Genomic DNA, 26,084 nt, shown 5'->3' with positions numbered 1-26,084 from the left:
CATTGCTTAAAACCTTTGAAATCCAACGTGGATGTTCCACCTGGTGAGCTATCAAAAAACTGGCAGCTCCTACAATGGATGATAATCACTAAAATTGCGCACCAGTAAGGCGCCACCGCTGATGAAGCCACTGCAGCAAAAGCATCGCCACAGGTAATGTGAAGCACGACACTGCGGGATATTACTAGCACGGTGACAAAGTGTCAGTGTGCCTAAAACCAAGAATAACACTTATTTAACACCTCATGAGTTTCTAATTAATCACAGAGTGCCGCTTACTGAGTCTTGGCTTGCGTTATGGTCAAGGGTTGGGAGTGCCTGTTCAAGCGAGTGGGCCTCCACACACACTGCAAGTAGGCAGTGTTGCCATCGACTTACACTGTGATTCAAAAGTACTCGCCTCCCAATTGCCCCCATGATTTCCAAATGGGTTTTAAGGCATTCTGGTTTTCCGGAGCAACTGATTATACGATTTGAAGTTAATTGTGCAATAATATTAAATACAAATTCAGCCTTCACTGGCCCAGGTTAGTCTGAGATACTTATTTTGTGCATATCATCCTTGATATCAGGGTCACCAATTGAAATATCACTTTGCCTTAATCTATGTGATTACGGTTTACTGTCTGAAAGAATAAAATATGTCGCGTTATAAAGAGATAATTTCTTTGGTGATACCAATTTTTCTGGATAATATTGTATTCGGTTCAATGTTTTAGCGAACGCAAGGTTTAATCCCAAGTAAAAAGTTTCCCTCTCCCTCCTCCCTCCCATCCCCTCTACCTCAATCCCCACAAACCCACTGCTTGGATGATCAAAAGCACCCAGCCAAAGCATCTGGGTACAACGGTGAGACCATTGAGATTTTGTTGAACAGCATGGCCCCCCGTGTGGTGTTTGACCCATTGGCACTCACTTGTTAGGTTTCCGGTGGAAACCTGACGATTCCACGTGTGCGGCTGGAAGACGCAGGTGAATTCCAGTGCTCAGCCAGCAACAACGTGAGCGGTCCTGTTCGCAAGTCTATCTCCATATATGTGCGCAGTGAGTGTCACATGTACATTTCAGCTTCCTTCCAACTCACCCTCTAATGTCTCCACCGAATGCGCAGCCTAAGTTCTATCTGTCATGCATATCCACTTGTTAGTCTTATTCTGTCCACTTCTGTTTCATTTGCCCACCTACAGAACAATTACATGACTTTTCCTCTCCACACAACACTTTGCTTCTTCTTGGTCTTCTGTTTGACATATATATATATATATATATATATATATATATATATATATATATATATATATATATATATATATATATATATATATATATATATATATATATATATATATATATATATATATATATATATATATATATATATATATATATATATGATATATCTTTACTGTGATTAGGAAGGATTGCCTTAAAACAATAATAATTATTTGGGTTATGGTGATGGGAAGAAATATTTCCTTGGAGGCACATTGTGCCATTGGCAAAGCCCATTGTACAAAAGGTGGGAGAAAAGAAAAGGTGAAAAGTTTGCATTGCAGATTTGATGAAGGACTTTTGACTCTATGGACGTTGTTTTTAATAATACGTATTTTTGTAACTCAATTATCACGGGCACAGCAATGAAAGGCCATAAACAGCAAAGCAATTCCATAAATTACCAGGAGACGTGGCACAATTCCAGGTGTTTCCTTTAATACAACCATGATAAATCTGTTAATTAACTGTCAGAACAGATAATATCATCAGGGTTTATTATCCATGTTATCGAATGACACCACCTTGCAGTGGTGGAGGTTGTGATGATATCAGTGTAGTTATTATAATTGTGAACCCTTAAGATTCAGCGGTACACATTGAAAACATTAACGAACTCTTTTATCATACGTCGGTCAATATTTGCTCAATGTTTGTTAACGAGCTTTTAAAATTGCTTGTATTTGTATTATCGGTTGTTGTTTACAAGTGTAGTAATTGGATTTGAGGAAGTTTTTTTTTAATCAAGCCATATGGCTAATTTTCAGGATTATATTTTCAGCATTATTATCTTATAAACATCCAAACCATTTACTTCATGTATTCTGGAACATTTTATCCATTGAAACCATTTTGATAATTGTGGATAAAACTCCAAAGATTGTTAGATAACCCCTAGCCACCTTGATCTGACCGAACATGCTTCAAAGATCATATGATTATGGTCAGTATAACATATCAAAGTGACGTCCCCATTCTGGAAAACAAAAGTAGTCTCATAACAGGTGGCCACATAATTGCAACTTGTGATGTTTTTTTTTCTCTCATTGCAAATAACTGCATAATTGCTAGTACACAGTATTTTATTCATTCAAAGCACAAGATTGTGGGGTAGTTTTATTGGCTGAGGCGTGGCCATGCTCTCCCGATGTTTTTTGAAAGCATTTGTTTTCACTTGTTGAACTTTACTCACTGGAAACAACCTCTCTCCTAGGGAGCATTGGCAAGTCATCTCCCCCCCCCCCCAACACATGGAAGGGGAGGTTTACCCTCGGTACTACCACCATGCATGCAAAATTTAGTGGAGGTCATAACAGCCCTATTTTTTTTTCTACGATTTTCAAACGTATGCACATACATACATACACACATACATACATACACACATACATACATACACACATACACATAATTGCCTTATTTAATAGAGAAGGATGACATAACGATTGACCATTTTATTTGCCATTATTGTTTTGGTCTTAATTGCTTAATTGTGAATTATACTTGATAAGTTGTTATTATCCCCATGGTTTTTGAAAAAAAATGGGGAGATATTGTAATCCTGTCTGTCTGTCCGTCTGTCCATCTGTATAACACCATCTCCTCCTAAACAGTTAGGCAGAAATTCTCCAACCTTGGTAGTCATGATCACCACATGGTAAGAATGTGCGAGAGCATTATCATTTTTGGCCCCGCACTCTGGGGGGCTGGGTTAGGGTCAAAAGGGTCAAATACTGAAAAATGCAATTACGGGCACATTTTAAAACATTTCTAAATGAAACTTTGTATGTGCACTCAACATTGGGATACGCATGAAATATATCACAATTTTGGGGATTTGACCCCCGGTTCATGCCCAGGGAGGTTGGACTTGGGGTCACAGAAGTCAAAACAGGAAAAGATTTAACTCAAAACTTAATATTGCGTTATTCCTGGTGGAACTTTTCCACATCTTTCAGTGTTGCTCTCGGTGGGAAGCGTGGGCATTTGTAATTGTGCAATATCGACTTCCCTCTGTTTTCAAGTTTGAAATATAAGCATCACATTAGAATAAAAATGCTGAAATCACAGTATAACAGTTGCATTTTGTCGTTCAATAAAGACGAATCGTAGCAAGAGGCTGAATCCAAAGGAGCAAAACGAAGATTTTTTTTTTTCAATTTGATATCATACATTCTGACAGTGTTCCACCTCTGGGTGTGGATAATATTGTCACATGTATCAAGCTTGTCAAGTTTATTGTGAGTTGTGAGTTGCTACTTTGTTTTGTCATTTTCATTGGAATTAAGTTGAGCTTTCATGTATTTGGTTATGATGCAGTAATTGTTTATTGCTGAGCATTGGAAATTCCACTCAAAATTGCATAATAGGCTGCTCTGCGTGTGTGCATCTAAATTTCAAAGTTAGATATGCAGTAGTTGTGAACCGTGAGAAAAGAGAAAGAGAACAAGAAAATGGCTTAGAGGCTATTTAGTTTGTCTCTCTCATGTCAGGCTTCATGTCAGTGCTATCAATATGGTACAGTCTTACCACCAGAAACAACATCAGCTGACGTCACATATTTACAATACCATTAATAATCATTTTGATGCAATATGCTTTTCCTCCTTAGGCTGGAGCTGTTCTTGGAAGAACTTCATGTTCTCAGGAGCACAGTTCAGAACTTCAATTTTGCGATCAGCTCATGTGCCGATGGGTCAATAATACATGTTTATCTGATTATCCAGCATTTATCTCACTCTGACAACAGATTACGAGTTCTATGAAAGCTTGTGTTGGTCTGTATTCTGTACAAAAATAGAACACAGTGCAGGTATATCCATGTTTGTCGAATTTCAATTTTTACCTGAAAACGCATCAATATTATCTGCTCTATCACTCCATATAAGTCATAGCTCTCAGAGAAGCGTAGTTCTCTATCGAGGTGGACTCAATAACACAGTAACTCCACATGAGGTGGCCATTAAACAAACAAATATAGTATCTCAAAATCGCAAAATTGGACATACCTTCCATTTTTGGGCAGGATTGCAGTACAAGATGAACTCGAACGGCACTCGGTAGATTGCATACCTCCACCAGGCTGAGCAGTTTACATTTTGTATCCCACTGAGAGGCCTTATCTGCATCCGGACCTTCACTGAAATCGAATTGGCTTTTTCTTGTCACAAAACCAACTCATCCACCCAGTTTTGTCATAACTCCTCCACAACCTTTTGAGACATCATGCCATATGTATCGTTTTTGGTCCCCATCTCTCAATGGTGAAGAATCACTTAAAAATATTTAATTCTAGTGTCTGGTTCTGGTTCTTTACCAAAATCAAATGAATTTGTCCTTGTCACACACACCCAACCTGTCCATCAAATTTCGTCCGAAGCCATCCACAACTTTTTGAGATATCCTGTTCACAGACAAACATACAGAGACAGACATACAGACGGGGTTCATAAGAATATATTTACTGTCAAATGGAAATGAGGTGGTGAGGGGAGGGTGGCTGCGTTTCTTCACAGCAAAAGACAAAAAGGGATAACATATTCTTCACTCTTTTGCCCTGGTGAAGGGCTAATGCTCAAAATGTTAGCCGCACATTATTTCGCACAGTGGTAAACATATCCATCAACTTTTAACGAAAATCCATTGTTTATCTCTCTCATCTCTGACATTATACTTTGTACTGTTTACAGAACCAGTAATACCCGCTCCCTCTGGGAGGGAAATATGGTGTCAATATTCCCTCGCTCAGCCAGGGATCAGTGGTAAACCATTTACACTATTCCACAACTAAAGGCAAAAATTGCAAGTTGTCTCCCCACCATCATGAGGGGGGAGGGGGTGGTATTTTGTATCAGTGACCTAACCCTGGGTACGCCAAGCGTGTTTGCAAAATTTTATTGGGATCAGCCAAGCCGTCTTCGATTCTATACGATACATACATACATACATACATACATAAATGCATACATACATACATAAGGAACTTTGGTGCAGGAGGGGGCCATTATTTAATTTTTTTGAATCTGAGTTCAGGGATTTCAGTAAAACTTTGCACAAGTATCTATACTGAAGTAACAGTGTAGGTGGAGGCATGTCTGGCGACGATGTGACATTGAAGAGTGCCCTTCTAGTTTATTGTCTGTATTGTCTATACATTATCTTAAAGATCTCTATTTCGATCCCCTCACAATCGCCTCCTTTCCTATGTATAAAGTCCTATCTCCTTCAAACGCTCCTCATAGCTTCATTTAGCTCGCCCTGAAATCAATCCATTTGTTCAACACTGTACCCTCTCCATAACAGATATGTCCTTCCTGAGATGTGGTGACCAAAACTGTACACCATATTCTTGATGAGGTCTCACTAAATTCCTATGGATTGTTAACATGACCGCTTTTGATTTATAATTTATCCCTCAACGAATACAACCTAAAACCCAGTTCGCTTCACCAATAGCTAGCTGCCTGGCACTGCCCTGTCTGCTTAACCCATCATCTACTACCACCTCCAGAAAGCCTGGTGTTGGCTTTACTGTTTGGGTGGCTGGCTTAAGATCTTCAGGTCTTGACTTCAAGCCCCTGTCAATCCACTGAATTAACACCAGGTGCGTTGACTCAACCTGCCATCCTTATGAGGTTGGCAAAATGAGTACCAGCTTAATGGCAACAGAGGGCATTGCATCAGCAGCACAGCCATGCCCCCAGAAAATGATGCAGCATGCGCCAGAGCCACAGGCTCTGGCTTCATACGATACAAGCAGCCACAGACTTCATACAAATAAATATGCACCCCCAGATCCTTCTCCTGTGTGACATGCTCCAAGATTGCTCCTTGCATTATGTAATCTCTATTTCCATTATTCTTAACATTTTTTCTGAAACAACCCCCAGCACCTTACATTTCTTAATGTTAAATTGCATCCCCCATTCTTCTGCCCAATCTATTAAAGTATCTAGACTTCGTGAATCTGATCACCACCCTCGCTGATATCTACCTGACCTCCAAACAACGTCTTATGTGGTACCTTATCAAATGCCTTCTGAAATTCAATATTTCACTATGTCCACTGCACTTCCCTCATCTCCAAAATCAGAAACTACCTCATAAAACGTCAATAAATTTGTTAAACATCATCTTCCTTGGGTCAGTCAATGCTGAATACCTTTCATTATTTTGAAATCATTCAATTATTTCTCTGTCTGTTCCTTAATTAATGTTTCCACACCTTTACCACAACCGCAGTCAAGCTAACAGGTCTGAAGTTCCCCCAATTCTTATCTGGAACTTTTCTCAATTAGGCCTAATAGTTTTACATTTGCTCTTCTCTAATTCTCTCCCACTCATTCTGACTCCAACGAGTTGTTAAAGGAATCCGATAATACCACGCTTATCTGCTTTGCTACCTCCCGCAGTATTCTCGGTTACATATTCTCCGGCGCTGGAGCTTTGGCATTCCTTAATTTTTCTCACTGCTTCTTCACTTCCTATACTCTTATTTCATCTCTTCTAAAAAGCTGTTGTTCACCTCTGACATAGATACCCTTCACTTTTGTAAGTTCCCTTGACTTCCTATGTAAATGTAGAAGCAAAAAACGATTTAATTAGACTTCCATCTCACCCTCATCATGCACAAACTCTCCTGTGTTATTCCTCAAAGGGCACACACTCTTCACCCTTTCTTTACCTCCTACATACTTGAAGAATGTCTTGCTGTTATGTTTAATATTCTTGGCTATGCCCTTTTCACACTGCCTTTTGGCCTGCTGAGTAATTTTCTTAACTACAATGGCACTTGGTAGAGCACATAGTCTCACCTTGTGTGCTCATTCTGAACAAAAATACCATCATTAACTGAACACGTGACTATTATGGCCCACTGCTCTTATTGCCCATATACCCATATCATCCATGCACCCTAATATGTCACATACATTGCCGTTATTAATAGTTTTATTTATTATTGATTGATTATTAGGACATTTAATGATCACTTTTGTGCAAATGGCGGCCTAATTGCATCAATGAAGATGAATATGAAAAAAAATTGGCCGCAAGATCATGTGATTGATGTCATAAATGTAATTCCTCACTCACATCGGGTCATGGATTCGATTTGTGAAGTTTCAGATTTTTCGGAGAAGGATTTTGATTCAACCAATTATGGCTGGAATACCACTTCACTGATGGCATCATTTTATCACCTTATATACCCCATGGGGAGTTGATGACATGTGCTAAGTTTTAATTTTTTTCATTAAGCAGTTTTGGAGAAGATGATGTCCAAATTTTCCTTTACTCCAATATGGCTGCCATAACATGTGACATATAACATTAGAGTTATCAATAAAATATTCTCCATTGGGGAGCCCCTCCGATGTTTAAAGTTTTGCATTAATCAGACAAGTGATTGCAGCGAAAATTTATAAATAATGACACACACAGACATACAGACAGACAGACGTGTATTACGATAGAATGCACCCCTTCGGGGCGAGACTGACTCGTCTTTCTTCCTGTACTGATGCGAGTCAGAATGTCATCCTGTTATTTTGTACTTTATGAATGCCTTATGGTTATCCTTAGTTATACTGTATACCTTCCTGCTCCACCACCCTCGTCTCTTTCTGCCTCGACCTTTACACGCCACTGGAATGTGCCTACTCTGCACCTACACATTTTCTCAATGAAAGTTGCCCATTTCTCTAATGCAGACCACCCACTCATTAATTTTACCCAACCTAAAACTCCCAAATCATTTCTCATACCCTCAAAGTTTGCCCTTCTAAAATATAACAACCTTATACCACTATCCTGAACTTCACATCTCAACAATAGAGTGCGCTTACTATATTGTGTTCACTTGTCCCCAGTTGCTCAAACTGGGTCTAAAAAAATCCTTCACACATCCATATTTCCTGCTCTTCCTTCACACCAGCAGCCTTATAAAAGCATCCTACAAGTATCTTACTATTCTTGCAATCTCTAATCTCTATCCACATATTATCCTATCCATCAATTCCTCCTCAATGTCATGCCTTTCTCTCAATACGACACTGTCCTATTATTTTGTTGCATCCTGATCCGTTCAGGGTTTGAGCTTTATGATTCTCACCTGGGGGAGTGGTGAGGGGGGAAATTATTTTGGGCCCATGATCTAACCCTGGGTACCTCAACCATGTATGCAAAATTTGGTGGACATTGACGCAGCCATGTTCGATTCTATTTTTATTAGACGTTCAGAGAATTACCTTATTTCATATAGTAGGATTTTCATTTGTCTTGGTTGACATTTGAGTCGCTACTACATTGTACCTATAAGCAAATGTGTGCACAGCATTTGCATGCATGTGTGTTGTGGGTGTACATAAGTACAAGTGATGATTATGTAAGTCTGATTGATATTTGTAACTTATTTATTGCTGAAAATTGTCAGGTTAAAATTAGCCATCATCAAGGTTGACAAATATGTCTTGCTCTTCATTTTTCCTTCCAACTTTTGACAGTTAATGTCAAAATGTCTTTCGCCAAGTTGCATCTCAAGCATTTCTATGAAGAATTTTCTTGAATCCTCTGAATTTTTTTTTCTATCTAAACCAAATGTTATTGTCATCGTGGTGAAAATTTCCATGATTGTCTTCAGTGTATTTTCTTATCAGAGTAGTTCTACAATATTGAAAACCTGTTTATTTATTGGAAAGTAAAAACATTGCCTTTGCCTGTACCATTGATATTTTTCATATGGTTTCATGGTGACAGTCTTCTGAGACATCCTTTGCATGAAATTTAACTCATGGGAGCAATTAAAGTTAATGTCATTCTGTTTAACATGGGGAAAAAACATTTCTAACCAATCACCTCTCAACTTGAAAAAACAAAAAAACCAACCAAAAATGTTTTTCTGTAATTTTTTAACATAGCTGCTTGTTAAATGTAAAAATTAGCGACATCAATCACACTGTGCTATTAAAGCTTGGGATAATCCCCACAATAATGAGGCTTTCATCTTGGCCCGTAGCCCTGCGTAATGGACGATTCTGGATCACACCGGACCCATACCACGAAGATGACACCATCAAGATTGGCCGTGAGGTGAAGATTTCCTGCCAGGTTGAAGCCGTGCCGCTGGAGGAACTCCGCTTTTCCTGGCTGAAAAATGGACGGCGGCTCCGCCCTAGTGACCGTATCATTATCTCAAAGGCCGATAGTGAGCTGGCGGCTGGAACGAGCAGTCTCGACATTATTGACCTGCGATTCACTGACTTTGGGACATACACATGCCAAGCAAAGCTTGCTAACTATGCCAGTCCAGAAATTAATATTGAAGTCAACATCTCCAGCAGCACCGGTGAGTTACTGTGACAGAGCATGGTTGATGAATGAAGGAAATTATGCAAAAATTTTGAGAACTGTGAGACAAACAGTATATGAGATTTTGTGGAGCAGGAAGATGTGATTATAGTTTTAAGGATGATATTTTCTGCAACAGCAAATGCGGGGAAATGTGGTTTCTGGATATGTATGACATCATTAATGATTAAGGTGGGAAAAAAATGGAGTAAACTATAAAATTTAAACAATATTAGAGGAAGCAGATGTCATTGTATTTCAATGATAAGATGTCACTGAGAAAGTAGATGAAGTAAAGGAGATAAATAATAGAAAGGGCTATTATGTGTTTTGTGAACGAAAATGGTGACTTTTGAGCACCCCCTCCCACTTGCCCTTCTTCACCTCCTTAATATCCCTACTCCTCTATTTGAGCTTGATCATTACATGAGGTATACAGAATGTTATATGAACAAGATGCTTACAATAGTCTAAGATGCACAAAAAAGTACAATGAAAAATCAGAAAACGGTGTGTGTACGAGTATATACAAGACTCAGTGGGATAATGGTTGGAGTGTCAGCTAAAGTTCAGACCCCGGCCGAGTCATAACAAAGACTTAAAATTGTACATACTGATTCCTTGCTTGACTCTCATCATTTAAAAGGATAGACCATGGAAAAACAATGCTGGGAAGGCAATAGCAAACCACCCAATTTAACCAATGTCAATAAACTGCTTTGGCAGCACCAATGCTTTGTGAAGAGTACTGTAAATCAAAGCAACTCAACAAACGGTGTCATGTCTGAGTACCTGTTAACATGGCACTGCCTTGAGGAACTCCAGCCTGGACAGCAAGAGGGGATGAGAGAACTCCATTAAGGGCCACATATTGGCTATGACAGGAGAGGAAGTCTGTGAGCCGTCATGAATGGAGTAATTAATTTGGTCATCATGAATGCAGTAATTTCCTCCCTTGCTTCGATCGCGTTCCCCACCTTGATTTTGATGAGAGGGGGTGAGGACCCCCACAGTGTACTTTGGGCTGTACCCTGCCCAGACATAATTGTACTCATCATGGTTCCCTTTTTGAGGCAATGTTTTTTGGCTGGATGTCCTTCCTGACGCCACCCCTTTCAGGCGCCTCTTCTGACATCCAGGAATACGGTGTACCTATTCTAAACTGGGGCACACACCAAAACCTTCCAACATACTCATGTAAATTGTTGAGGTCACTGTATCCTCCGCAAAGAAAAACGGACTCATCAAGCCGTCATGGAGAAGACCACACCACACAATGACCTTTGAACTGTGGCTTATGTGTTCAATGACCACGTGGGGGCTTTTAGATCTTTAGGTCTTCACATTGTGCCGGTTGACCTTCCCTGGTGCATGAAAGGAAGTTTTGTCTGTGAACTTGACCTTTTTTAGGTAATCTTGGTCATCCTCTCTGCGACTGAGCATTTTCAAGGCAAAAGCCTTGCATTTGGGTCCATTATTTGGTTTGAGTTCTTGCAGAATCTTCACCTTATAGGCATAAAGCTTCAGTCTTTTATGCAAAATCCTGTGTGTAGTGGTGGTTGGTAGTCCCAGTTCTCTGGATGTGCATCGGATTGATTTTCTAGGACTTTTTTGAAATGATTCATGCACTCGTTCAATGTTTGCTGCACTTGTGTTTGGTCGACCGGTACTTTTCTGTTTCTGACAACTTCCCGTCTCCTTAAACCACTTGTACCACTCTCTGATACTAATCCGCGATGATGGATTCCTTCCATAACATGTATGGAAATTACACTGAACTTGCATGTCGGATCTCATCTCAATGAACCATTCGATGCACTGAGATTTCTCCTGTGGAGTCGCCATTTTCTTTTATATTAAATCACCAGACCTGGAAATAAGGAAAACTTGATGAGTTGCTGTATCGTATAAAACAACGGGTATCTTTTATCATTTGTGGGACGAACTATGTGAACAACCAAAGTTGTCCAGGTCTTTTTGGAACACGCTGTCAAATTAATTTTGTTTCCTAAACAAAACATGATCATTATTACACCTTTTAATTATCAAAATATGACAATGTCATGATGAAAATGTTCATTTTAAAGGTGGCCAGGAGACTTTCGAATTTGCACAGTCCTGCGCACGCACACACACACACACACACACACACACACACACACACACACACACACACACACACACACACACACACACACACACACACACACACACACACACACACACACACACACACACACGCACACACGCACACACATCCTTGCAAAGGTATTCGGCATTGCCCTCCGCCCACCACTTCCCTTGCCTCTTCCCACCCCACCACTCCCTCTGGTCTCCCACCCCAACCCGCCCCTTCCCCTCCCTTTAAATCGAAGCATAGGTTGTGTTTGTACTATTTTCGGTTTTTGAATAATTAGCAATTAGCACATTGGAGATTACCTGGCAGTAGTTTCAGGACATGTTGGACACTGGAAAGCTATGCAGTTATTGGCCTCATCGTGATCACCTTTTGCCTGTGGGAAGGTAACAGCACTGCCTGACCACAATCACAATATACACTGTATAGTGGCCTTTGTTGGCCTCAAAATAGACGTCAGGTCCAATGTGTTGTAGCTTAAAACTTTGCCCATATTCTGAAGGAAAAACACCCAAATTTGGGGCCTCTAGGTGCTACGGTTCAAGTCATGAAAGAGCACTGTACAAATGCACAAAAATAAACCCCATACAAACACTTAAATATATTTTTAACATTTTTCTTTCTGATGTAATGGGTTTAAAACATGATCCAGTTCTTGTCACTTACCCAACTCATCCACCAAGTTTTATCGTAATCCGTCCGCAACTTTTTGAAACATCGTGCTATATATCATTTTTGGCACCATCTCTCAATGGTGAAGAATCACTTTGATAGAAAAATTTAAACTCGTATCCAGATCCGTTTATTTTTTACCAAAATCTAATGAATTAGTCCTTGTCACGCATCATCCGACCTGTCCACCAAGTTTCATCCGAATCCATCCACAACTTTTTGAGATATCCTGCACACAAACAGACAAATATACAGACAGACTGACTGACTGACGGGGGTGAAAACACAACCTCCATCCACCTTCGGTGGCGGAGGTAATAAATATAAAAAGAAGCATGCTAACTATTATGTAAAAAGATAGGAAAACTAATAAATTGTTTAAATACCAAACAGGAGTCTCGGACATATAAGAGATGGTCAAAAGTAGAGAAAATCAGTCGGCTGATCACATTCGTAGTGGAGTGGGCAATAGACGGATGAGCAGTGGACTGAAAATAGCTGATGATGATCTATGTTCTCGGGATGTGATGGCATTTTCATAATCATCTTGAAGTAAAAGTCCACCGCAGGGCTGATTGTTACACTGCAGTACTTGTAATTGTGTGGGCCATGTTGTTTTCTTTCATTTACCTATAATCTCTTGTGAACCCCTTATATTGATCATTTGTCATTTTGTAATCTTGTTTGTCCGCTCCATTTCTTCGAGTGCTCCATTCCACCCTTTGTTAATGTGTAATATCTTCACTTAATGTTGTGTAGCTTTCCATCAGTGTGAAAATTTTCATATTTACATCTGCATGTATGGTTATAAACAATTGTTTGAATGTGGATGGGTGTTCACAGTTCCTCCCTCAGTGTCTGTACCTCCAAACCGAGCTCGACTCCGGATACGAGAAGGTAAAGATGCTGAACTGCAATGCGAGGTGCATGGCAAACCTAAGCCCGTGCTACGATGGTGCCGTATTGATAAAGACTGCACAGATCCTGTCGAAACGTATGATGGGATCCTTCACCTCCGCAATGTGTCTCGAACAGCGTCTGGTGTCTATCGCTGTCAGACCAGCCCTTACAATGGATTCAATGTCCCTCCACGTGAAGCCCAAGTTGAATTGGAGGTCTTGTGTAAGTTGGATAAACTCACCAGCATTTGTATGCCAAATGTAAAGAAGATTGTTTATAAATTTAGTTTTGAAAATGAAAATGATAGGATCATGGTATCATTTGGACCAAGACATTTGCCAAAAATACACTAAAAGATTTTCCTTTCCTTTTGTTTCACCTTTCCTTTCTGTTCCTCCTATGTAATTCCTTCGCTCTCAAGACCCACCCCCCGTCTTTCCACAAACATTGGAGTTGCGGCAGGCACTTGGTCGGTCGGTGTCGCTGCGCTGTAATGTGGAGCGTGGAAAAGGCTGGCGCCCATTACGCTATGAGTGGCGACTTGACGGCTCGCTTCTCAGCTCTGCACGTTACGATGCTGCCGACCCAAATCTCTATGAGATTGAGAAATTGTCGAACCGAGACTATGGAGTTTACAACTGCTCTGTGTCAAATGAAGCTGGGACAAGCAGCTGCATCTTCTCTGTAAATGGTGTGTGTTCAATCAATTGAAAACTGTTAAAAGTTTTCATTGAATACCAAAGACATTATTTGGATATTTATTTATTTATTTATTAGTATGCAGCCTGTGGATTTATTAGTATGCAGTATGATGTTTATGATTTTATTTATTAGTATGCAGCCATGGATACATCATTTTCTGGTAGTGCGGCTGTGCTGCTGATGCAATGCCCCCTGTTACCAGAACGCTGGTATTCATTTTACCAACCTCAGAAGGATGGCAGGCTGGGTCATCCCACCTGCTGTTGATTCAATGGTGTGAAAGGGGCTTGAACTCAAGACCCTGAGATTTTAAGCAAGCCACCTGAACCGTTAAGCCAACACCAGGCTTAATTTGATAACATGCCAATGAGAGAAAAAAATTGCCATTTATAAACTAGAGTGAAGCTCGGAAGGATCCTGAGGTTCCCATCAAATGGTTGCCTTCCAGTGCCTTCTTTGAGGAACGAGTTAGTTGGCCTGAATGCACACAATTGCAACTGAGGGTAGATTGGAGAATCTGTCACCTTAAGCATAAATAAATTTAAGTGATGGTGATTGCTGGCTTATAAATGAACTAATGCAGAAATTCAGTTGAAATTGTAAAGATTTGTCAAAATAACCAATGCCAGTAAATTACTTTTTAAATGTCAGACCACAAATATAATTTAGGTCAGATCAGATCAGGTGAGGCCACATCAGATCTGTGACTTGCTACAAGTATCATGTAAACCTGTACCAACCTGTTTCATGGTCAGATCATCGGCAACTAAACCGTCTCCCCCACCAGGCTTCCTGGTGAGGAGGGTGTATGGATATGGACACCCAGCAGGATTAAAAACAAAACCTATCAAAGGATTGAGGAAATGTGTGCCGGGGTTGTGCTGAGGTGTTGTCCACCAGACGGCAGACTCCTCAGGTTAACCTGAGGCGGTCCCTTCAGGTGGGTGCCCAGAATGTCCCATCCATAATAGAGTATGATCACCTGTCTCTGCTATCATTTGAGCTCCAGCGTGTGGACATCAGTATGGCAGCACTCTCTGAGTGCAGAAACTGGATAGTGGTGAGATCATGGTGGGTGGTTACACCTACGACTGGTGTCGCCACTCTGATGGTTACCATACCCAATAGGTTGCTGTAGCTGTGTTCAATAAGCTGACACATGATAATTGAGGTAACACCAGTCAACGAGTGTATTATAAGACTGAGGATTTGTCACTCTTTGGGTGTCATGTCCCTGGTCTCTGTACATGCTCCGACTGAGGCAAGTGATCTCATTGTCAAGGAGGCATTCTATGCCGCGCTTGAGTCTGTGGTTGATCATTGCCCCTGGTGAGATACTCCTCCAGTCTTGGGGGATTTCAATGCATCAACTGACACTGATAGGGATGGTTATGAGACATGTGTTGGTCCTCATGGGTGTGGAACTGTGAACCAGAATAGCACGAAGTTCCTTGACTTTGCAAGAAGTCATGGACTTAGGGTAGCTGGTTCATGGTTTCAGTGCCGGCAGGCTCATCGCTGGAGTTGGTATCCAATGCTGGTGGTGTGGCAAAGGAGACTTACCATGTGCTCGGTGATTGGCACTGGAGGATGATTCATAACTGCAGGGTCTACCGGAGTGCCCAGTTCCTCAATACTGACCACCGGATTGTTGTGGTAACTCTGAAGTTGCAGTGTAAATCCAGGAGATTGGCTCCATCCCAGGCGAGGTTGGATGTTGGCAAGCTTAGGGATGAGAGGGTATGTGAGGAGTTTGCGATGAAACAAGTGATGAAACCAGTCCATCAGCTGAGGGTGTGTGTAGCATTGGGATTCTCATGTGTGTACGATTTGTAAACGTCTTTACAACTGGAGAGGAACTTTGGGAATGGTTTAAACAGCAAAGGGCTTACCTTTGGTAGTCTTTCATGGTTGCTTTATGCAGCTTTCTTCGTCTCGAAGCGCATGGGAGGAGTCGATTTTTATATATATGTATATGTATGTATATATGTATGTATATATGTATATGTGTATATGTATACATGTATGAATATACATGTGTGTGTGTGTATATATATATATATATATATATATATATATATATATATATATATATATATATATATATATATATATATATATATATATATATATATATATATATGTATCTTCTTCTTCTTCTTTCGGCTGCTCCCGTTCGGGGTCGCCACAGCGGATCATCCGTATGATCCGCATAGTGATTTGGCACATGTTTTACGCCGGATGCCCTTCCTGATGCAACCCTGGTCGCCTCTTACGACACAGGGATATGGTACACCTATTTGAACCGGGGTATACACCGGCCCAGGAAACTGGTACTCATTTTGCCGACCTTGGAAGGATGACAGGCTGAGTCAACCCCCTGGTGTATTAATTCAGTGGCCCAACGGGGCTTGAACTCAGGACCTTTTGTATCTCAAGCCGCTGCCCTAACTACTGCGCCAACACCAGGCTCATAGCTATATATATATATATATATATATATATATATATATATATATATATATATATATATATATATATATATATATATATATATATATATATATATATATATATATATATATATATATATATATATATATATATATATATGTATATATATATATATATATATATATATATATATATATATATATATATATATATATATATATATATATATATATATATATATATATATATATATATATATATATATATATATGTCTGTGTGTGTGTGTATATATATATATATATGTATATATATATATATATATATATATATATATATATATATATATATATATATATATATATATATATATATATATATATATATATATATGTATATATATATATATATATGTATATATATATATATATACATACATATATGTATATATATACATACATATATGTATATATATATGTATATATGTGTATACGTATATCTTCTTCTTCCTCTTCTTTCGGCTCGCTCCCATTAGGGGTCGCCACAGTGGATCAACTGTCTCCATTTCGCTCTGTCCTCCACATCTTCCATTGACACTCCAACCACCCGCATGTCCGCCCTCACCGTATCCATGAACCTCTTCTTTGGCCTTCCTCTTCTCCTCCTGCCTGGCGGCTCCATCTTCAACATCCTTCTCCCGATTTACTCCGCTTCCCTCCTGAGCACAAGTCCAAACCATCTCAATCTCGCCTCTCTCACTTTGTCTCCAAACTGTCCTTCCTGCGCTGTCCCTGTAATATACTCATTCCTTATCCTGTCCATCCTCGTCACTCCCAATGATAATTGCAGCATCTTTAACTCTGCCACCTCCAGCTCCGCTTCCTGTCTTTTTGTTAGCGCCACCGCCTCCAAACCATACAACATAGCTGGTCTCACTACCGTCTTATATACTTTCCCCTTCACTCTTGCAGCTGCCCTTCTGTCACAAATCACTCCTGCAACTCTTCTCCACCCACTCCATCCTGCCTGCACTCTCTTTTTCACTTCTCTCCCACACTCTCCGTTACTTTGGACAGTTGATCCCAAGTATTTAAACCCATCCACCTTCCCCACCTCAACTCCTTGCAACCGCACCATACCACCACCCTCCCTCTCATTTACGCACATGTACTCCGTCTTACTCCGACTGACTATCATTCCCCTTCTCTCCAGTGCGTACCTCCACCTCTCGAGGCTCGCCTCAGCCTGCTCCCTACTCTCCCCATAGATCATGATGTCATCCGCGAACATCATAGTCCATGGGGACTCCAGTCTGATCTCGTCCGTCAACCTGTCCATCACCATTGCAAACAGGAAAGGGTTCAGAGTCGATCCTTGGTGCAATCCCACTTTTACCTTAAACCAGTCCGTCATTCCTACCGTACACCTCACCGCTGTCACACTGTCCTCATACATATCCTGCACGACCCTCACATACTTCTCCACCACTCCCGACTTCCTCATACAATGCCACAACTCCTCTCTTGGCACCCTATCATAAGCTTTCTCTAAATCCACAAACACACAATGTAACTCCTTATGGCCTTCCCTTTACTTCTCCATCAACATTCTCATAGCAAACATCGCATCAGTGATGCTCTTTCCTGGCATAAACCCATATTTCTGCTCACAAATCATCACCTCTCCTCTCAAGCGAGCTTCCACTACTCTTTCCCACAACTTCATGGCGTGGCTTAACAACTTTATCCCTCTGTAATTTCCACACTCTGCACATCACCCTTATTCTTGAAAATCGGAACCAGTACACTTAATCTCCACTCCTCCGGCATCCTCTCACTTTCCAAGACTTTATTAAACAATCTGGTTCACAACCCCACTGCCATTTCTCCTAAGCACTTCCATGCCTCCACTGGTATACCATCTGGGCCAACCGCCTTTCCACTTTTCATCTTTTTCATAGCAGTCCTCACTTCATCCTAACTGATCCACCCCACTTCCAGATTCACTATCTCCACCTCTTCCAACCTTCTCTCTCTCTCATTTTCTTCATTCATCAGCTCCTCAAAGTACTCCATCCACCTTCTCAACACACTCTCCTCGCTCGTCAACACATTCCCATTTGCGTCCTTTATCACCCTAACCTGCAGCACTTCCTTCCCAGCTCGGTCCCTCTGTCTTGCCAATCGGTATAAATCCTTTTCCCCTTCTTTTGTATCCATCCAACTTCTCATACAGCTCATCATATGCCTTTTCCTTGGCCTTTGCTACCTCTCTTTTTGCCTTTCGCCACCAATCCTTGTACTCCTGCCTACTTTCTTCATCTCTCTGACTATCCCACTTCTTTTTCACCAACCCCTTCTTCCTTATACTTTCCTGTACTTCCTCATTCCACCACCAAGTCTCCTTATCTTCCTTCCTCTGTCCAGATGTCACACCAAGTACCTTCCTAGCTATCTCCCTCACCACTTCTGCTGTAGTTGCCCAATCATCCCACCCATCTTTACCACCATCCAACGCCTGTCTCACCTCCTCCCTAAATTTCACGCAACAGTCTTCCTCCTTCAGCTTCCACCATTTGGTCCTTGGTTCAGCCCTCACTCTCTTCCTCAACCTCACCTCTAAAGTCATCCTACAGACCACCAATTGATGCTGTCGAGCTACACTCTCCCCTGCCACCACCTTACAGTCACTAATCTCTTTCAGGTTGCATCTCCTACTTAAGATGTAATCCACCTGTGTGCACTTTCCTCCACTCTTGTATGTCACCCTGTGTTCCTCCTTCTTCTTGAAATTCGTATTTACCACTGCCATTTCCATTCTTTTTGCAAACTCTACCACCATTTGCCCTTCCATATTTCTCTTGTTGAGACCGTACCTCCCCATCACCTCCTCATCCTCTATTCCCTTCCCCAACATGCCCATTGAAATCTGCTCCAATCACCACTCTTTCATCCTTGGATACACTCTCCATCACTTCATCTAACTCACTCCAGAAATCTTCTTTATACTCCATCTCACACCCCATATGTGGGGCATATGCACTGATGACATTCATCATCACCTGTTCAATTTCCAACTTCACACTCATCACTCGGTCAGACACTCTCCTCACCTCCAATACCCTCTTGACATAATCTTCCTTCAGGATTACCCCGACACCATTTCTCCTCCCATCCACACCATGGTAGAACAGTTTGAAACCACCTCCAATGCTCCTAGCCTTACTCCCCATCCACTTGGTCTCTTGTACACACAGTATGTCCACCTTTCTTCTCTCCATCATATCAGCCAACTCTCGTCCTTTGCCAGTCATCGTCCCAACATTCAGAGTTCCAACTCTCACCTGCACACTTCGACCCTTCCCCCTCTCCCACTGCCTCCGGACTCGCCTTCCCCGTCTCCTTTTCCTCCTTCGCCCAGCAGTAGCACAATTTCCACTGGTACCCTGCTGACCACCGGTACAGGTGGAGGTCGTTGGTAACCCGGGCCTCGACCGATCCGGTATGGAAATTCGTTTTGTTGTCCGCATAATGATTTGGCATAGGTTTTTACGCCGGATGCCCTTCCTGACACAACCCTGGTCGCCTCTTACGACACACAGGGATATGGTACACCTATTCTAACCGGGGCATACACCGGGCCCAGTACAACTGGTACTCATTTCGCCGACCTCGGAAGGATGGCAGGCTGAGTCAACCCCCTGGTGTTTTCGACTTGTTATATATATACACATATACATATTTTATATACAATATACATACATACATACATACATATATTAATTCAGTGTCTCAACGGGGCTTGAACTCAGGACCTTTTGGGTCCCAAGCCACTGCCCTAACCACTGCGCCAACACCAGGCTTTTATATGTGTATACGTATATATGTATGTGTAAATGTATGTATGTATGTATGTATATATATATATATATATATATATATATATATATATATATATATATATATATATATATATATATATATATATATATATATATATATGTGTATATTGTATATTATATATATATATATATATATATATATGTATGTATATATGTGTATACGTATATATGTATGTGTAAATGTATATATGTATGTATGTACATATATGTACATATTTGTGTATGTGTATATATGTGTATATGTATTGTTACGAATCTACGCCCGCCCGGCGTGCGAGTGACCGCGTTAACTAATAACGCCCGCTCGCCCACCGAACGGACAATTCAGTCGTGACTTTCTGGAACAACGCCAGAAACCAGTCACGGGTGGGTTTTTAATCCCACCACGGCCCAGTCCGTATTCTACCCGCGCACAACACCTGTTCCGTTCTGGGATAACCGAGCGGGTATTATCGCCAGACCTCGCCAGACCCGATTCTATTCTTGGTATTTAACAACCAACTATTATTACGAGATGCAATATGGCATTCCAATTGGGGGGGGGGGAGGGGGAAGGACACGACGAACAGGTTAACATTCACACAAGCACATTTATTATACAGCACATATACAAACAATCATGCAGTCATGCAGGTAAGCAATGATGGAAAAAACATGCATGCAGTTGTTTGTTGAAGACTGCGGGACGTGGACAAAGACACGGGCAAGGCGAAAACACTACAACCGAGTATTATTATTATTCAGAGGTACATTTACTTAACAGTTTTACTTGTCGGACTCGGCGCCACAACATGCATTCAAAGAAAAACCCCAGGAAAAAGACCACCCTCATTGACAAGGGAGTCAGACTGGACCTCTTGGGTCTTTATGGCGTGGGACTTGGCAGACCGAAAGAGTCCCACGAGACCGTTGCAGGTTACCTGCACCCTCGTGGTGCCTTGATGGGGCGAGTCTCGACGTCCCGTCCCCACGGCAGCTAGCGTAGCCGCGGTTGCGCCCAGGCCTTGCCAAGCGGCAGGCGAGCTCTCTCCGGCTCTCCCCACACGCACGCGCAGGTTCGCGCGACACAGCAGGGCTGTGCCTCCAGCCCGCGTCTCCCTCGTGATCCCCGGACCTCCACCGACTGACCGCTCCAAGCTCCTGACTCGGGCACGAGCCCAGATCTTCACGCAGCTCCGGCAGAAGCAGCCCAGGTCCTTCCGCGGCATCCAGCGGCAGCGACAACTCCAGCGACGACAGAGAGAGAGATTCAGCAACGACCGAGAGAGCTTCAGCAACGACCGAGAGAGCTTCAGCAACGACCGAGAGAGCTTCAGCAACCCCAGACAAAGAGAGAGCGGCAGCAACCCCAGAGAAAGAGAGAACGGCAGCAACCAGAGCGAGAGAGAGCGAGAGAGAGCGAGAGAGAGCGAGAGAGCGAGAGAGCGAGAGAGAGAGAGAGAGAGAGAGAGAGAGAGAGAGAGAGAGAGAGAGAGAGAGAGAGAGAGAGAGAGAGAGAGAGAGAGAGAGAGAGAGAGAGAGAGAGAGAGAGAGAGAGAGATATATATATATATATATATATATATATATATTCAGCGACGACCGAGATAGCTTCAGCAACGATAGCGAGAGAGCGGCAGCAACCCCAGAGAGAGAGAACGAACGCTCCGTGCGCGCTTTTTATTACCCACGCTCCACCCCTCCACTCTCGCCCAGCCCTCCTTCCAGAACCTGCGGGAAACTTCCAGAACATGTGGGAACCTTCTCGAAGGAAGCGTTTTCCCGCCAAATCGGGGACGCTCCCTCGCCGCTGTATTTATCTTCTTCCACACGCCGGCTGGAATTCACCGTGGAAACGCCATTCGTCCGGCGGAGGGGGGAACGGGGGCCGCCTGCTTTCCCTCGACGAAGGCCAGGCCTCTGGCGACCGTGTGCTGAGGTGGAAACGCGGTGGTGTGGTTATGAGGGTTGTGGTTAAGGTGGTTGTGTGAAGCGGTTGGTCCAAAATAACGATAGCAAAGAATAACGGCTAACTCAAAGATCACAGCCCTGTCCACACGAATAAATTCCCATTAAACAACGGTGGGGAAATCTAACTGAACACACACTTAGCAATATAACTGAACTAAGGACCTATAAGGTGTTCTACAAATTTCCACGGCCGTAACAGTATGTATGTACATATATGTATATATGTATGTATGTGTATGTATGTGTATATGTATATACGTATATATGTATGTATGTATGTATATATGTGTAGAAGCCTGGTGTTGGCGTAGTGGTTAGGGTAGCGGCTTGGGATCCAAAAGGTCCTGAGTTCAAGCCCCGTTGGCTGCTTGAATTAATACACACCAGGAGGTTGACTCAGCCTGTCATCCTTCCGAGGTCGGCGAAGTGAGTACCAGTGTGTACTGGGCCCAGTGTATACCCCCGGTTAGAATAGGTGTACCATATCCCTGTGTCGTAAGAGGCGTCCAGGGTTGCGTCAGGAAGGGCATCCGGCGTAAAACCTGTGCCAAATCATTATGCGGATCATAACGGATGATCCGCTGTGGCGACCCCTAACAGGAGCAGCCGAAAGAAGAAGTATGTATATATGTGTGTATGTATGTATGTATATTTGTGTATATGTATGTATATATGTTTATATATGTGTATGTATGTATGTATGTATGTATATATGTATGTATGTATGTATGTATATATGTGTATATGTATGCATATATGTATATTTGTGAATATGTATGTATGTATATATGTGTGTATGTATGTATATATGTGTTTATGTATGTATATATATATATATATATATATATATATATATATATATATATATATATATATATATGTATATATGTGTTTATGTATATATGTATGTATATATATATATATATATATATATATATATATATATGTATGTATGTATATATGTGTGTATGTATGTATGTATGAATATATGTGTGTATGTATGTATATATGTATATATGTGTATACGTATGTATCTATGTATGTATATATGTGTATATGTATGTATGTATATATGTGTTTATTTATGTATATGTGTATATATATATATATGTATTGTTACGAATTCGCGCCCGCTGGCATGCGATCGGCCACGTAACTCAACTCGCGATACGTCGCCCACCGGACGGACAATTCAGTCGTGACCCTCCAGGAACTACCGCCCGGAGCCAGTCACGGGTGGGGGTTTAACCTCACCACAACTCAGTCCGCATTCTACCCGCGCGAAAAAGGGTCCGATCGCCGAATGGTCGATTTACCTAAGTGCTCACGTGAGTAGCATATCGAGGAGTTGTACCAGGCCACAGGTCGACTCCGGACACGAACCGCTTAAGCGGCTCGTTCCGTACTACAGGGATAACCGAGCGGAGTTATCGTCGACCTTGACGGTTCCAATTATTTACCGGGCGTTTAAACCCACTATCAATCCCTTACGTGATGCAAGATGGAGATTCAATAAAAGGAAGTAGACGAAGCAAAGCGGGAAATAGTTCAACAAGCAATGCACATTTATAACGGAGACACGGAAGGCACGTATATTACAGTCAAGACAAAATGCAACAAAAGCGAATGCAATACGACCGAATAAAAGGGGCAATTATTGACAACACTTATACAGTTCTACTTATCGGGACTCAGCGCCACATCACTCATTCCAAAAAGCAAAGGAAAGAAAGCCACCCTCACAGGCAAGGAGGCAGACAGGTCCGTGGACCAAAAGTGCGTGGAACCTGGAGGAGCGGCCAGGTCCACGAGACCGAGAAGGTTTTACCCGCGTCCTCGTGACGCGATGGCGGGCAAGCCGCAATGTCCGCGCCGCTGCGCCCCGACTCCGTGCCCCTGGCGTGGTCGGCGAGCCCTCTCCGGCGTGCTCCGCGCAGTTTGGTTGGCACCACGTTTAGGATGGGGGAGGAACGGGCCCCCCCCGGCACTATCTCAGCGCGGATGGGGGGGGGAATTGCTGATGCTCAGGGAGTGGGGAATGGCTGGCTGGCTTGGACCCTGCGACGAGACGGCACCAACGGCGAGACGAGCTACCCCCACACCGCAACCTCGATGCCGACCGCCGTATTCACTCGACTCGAACTCTAACTCTTCACTCGCCCCGACCAGCCGCAACTGCAACTGAACCCCGCGAGTTACCTTGTGCTCACGTCTTTATAGGCCGCAGGAGGAGCCTATATGCAAATTTCAGGATCAAAACGCGATTGGAGGCGGGGCCACGCCACCCTCTGTTCAGCCATTGGTGTGGCAAAAAGGGGCGTGAACCTTTTTTGATCCAAATTCCTCTCGTAAAGAATCCACGTTCATCGCGCTTGGAGGCGGGGCCATACCGCCCGACGCTCGCCCATTGGATGGAGAAAAAGGGGGCGTGAAGCCTTCCTGATCCGAATTTCTCCGTGAGAGGAATGCATTCGTACTCGCGGCTCGACGCGTTCGGCATCAATTACCGAACGGGCCCTGGACAGCACGACGTTTGGTGTTGACTGGTGGTGTGGTTGATGGTTGTAGAAGGAGATAGGCGAAGGTGGTGGGGGGTTTGCTGTGGTGGTTTGGTGGTTGGCGCGCGTCGTTTCGGAATGGCAGTGAAGCGATGTTTGCGGGATGGACTTGTGAAGGTAAAAGTAGTGGCTGTTTGCGTTGTTGGCAGCTTAATGGTCAAAAATAACAATAGAGAAAGAAAAAATGACTAACTCAAAGCATCGCAGCCCGGATGAATCACACATATTCCCTCTATACAACGGGTTTGGGCTAACTACACATGAACTTACCGATATATCTTACCTGAGGACTCTTTATGGTGTAATGGGAATTTCCACAACCGTAACAGTATGTATTTATGTATGTATATATGTGTTTATGTATGTATGTATGTTTATTTGTGTTTATGTATGTATGTTTAAATGTGTTTATGTATGTATATATATATATATGTGTATGTGTATGTATATATATATATATATATATATATATATATATATATATATATATATATATATATATATATGTATGTATGTATATATGTTTTTATGTATGTATATATGTATACAGTTTATGTATGTATATATGTATATATGTGTATATGTACATATATATATATATATATATATATATATATATATATATATATACATACATATATATACATACATATATATATATATATATATATATATATATATATATATATATATATATATATATATATATATATATATATATATATATATATATATATATATATATATATATATATATATACATACATATATATATATATATATATATATATATATATATATATACATACAGTAAGCCGTCGACTTACGACCGCGATCGGTTACGACCGATCAGTCGTAAGTCGATTTGGTTGTAAGTCGGCCAACCATTATTTATAGTGTATCCGCCTATGAAAAAATTACTGTATGTATATGACACTGTATCATGATATAATAATAATCTGTAAGTCATATTTTATTAACATAGCTGTGTTGGCGCAGTGGTTAGGGCAGCGGCTTGGGATTCAAAAGGTCCTGAGTTCAAGCCCCGTTGGGCCACTGAATTAATACACCAGGGGGTTGACTCAGCCTGTCATCCTTCCGAGGTCGGCGAAATGAGTACCAGTGTACTGGGCCGGTGTATACCCCGGTTAAAATAGGTGTACCATATCCCTGTGTCGTAAGAGGCGACCAGGG

General features: G+C 41.8%; 1 protein-coding gene across 1 annotated transcript in view; it reads left to right on the top strand.

Moving 5' to 3' along the window:
• The window catches only part of MDGA2 (MAM domain containing glycosylphosphatidylinositol anchor 2), a 366,045-nt gene that overhangs the window by 170,324 nt on the left and 169,637 nt on the right, over window positions 1-26,084 (top strand). The window contains exons 7-10 of the mRNA XM_085893801.1: window positions 924-1,044; window positions 9,287-9,616; window positions 13,271-13,549; window positions 13,749-14,018. Of these exons, the coding sequence (XP_085749927.1) occupies window positions 924-1,044; window positions 9,287-9,616; window positions 13,271-13,549; window positions 13,749-14,018 (1,000 nt within the window). The remainder of the gene's footprint in view (window positions 1-923; window positions 1,045-9,286; window positions 9,617-13,270; window positions 13,550-13,748; window positions 14,019-26,084) is intronic.

The sequence above is a fragment of the Eptatretus burgeri genome, chromosome 9 (genome assembly GCF_056783735.1).
Source record: "Eptatretus burgeri isolate ZD-2024b chromosome 9, Ebu_testis_v1, whole genome shotgun sequence".
Classification (NCBI taxonomy): domain Eukaryota; kingdom Metazoa; phylum Chordata; class Myxini; order Myxiniformes; family Myxinidae; genus Eptatretus; species Eptatretus burgeri.
The sequence above is the reverse complement of the archived record's forward strand: the minus strand, read 5'-3'. Positions and strand labels throughout refer to the sequence as shown.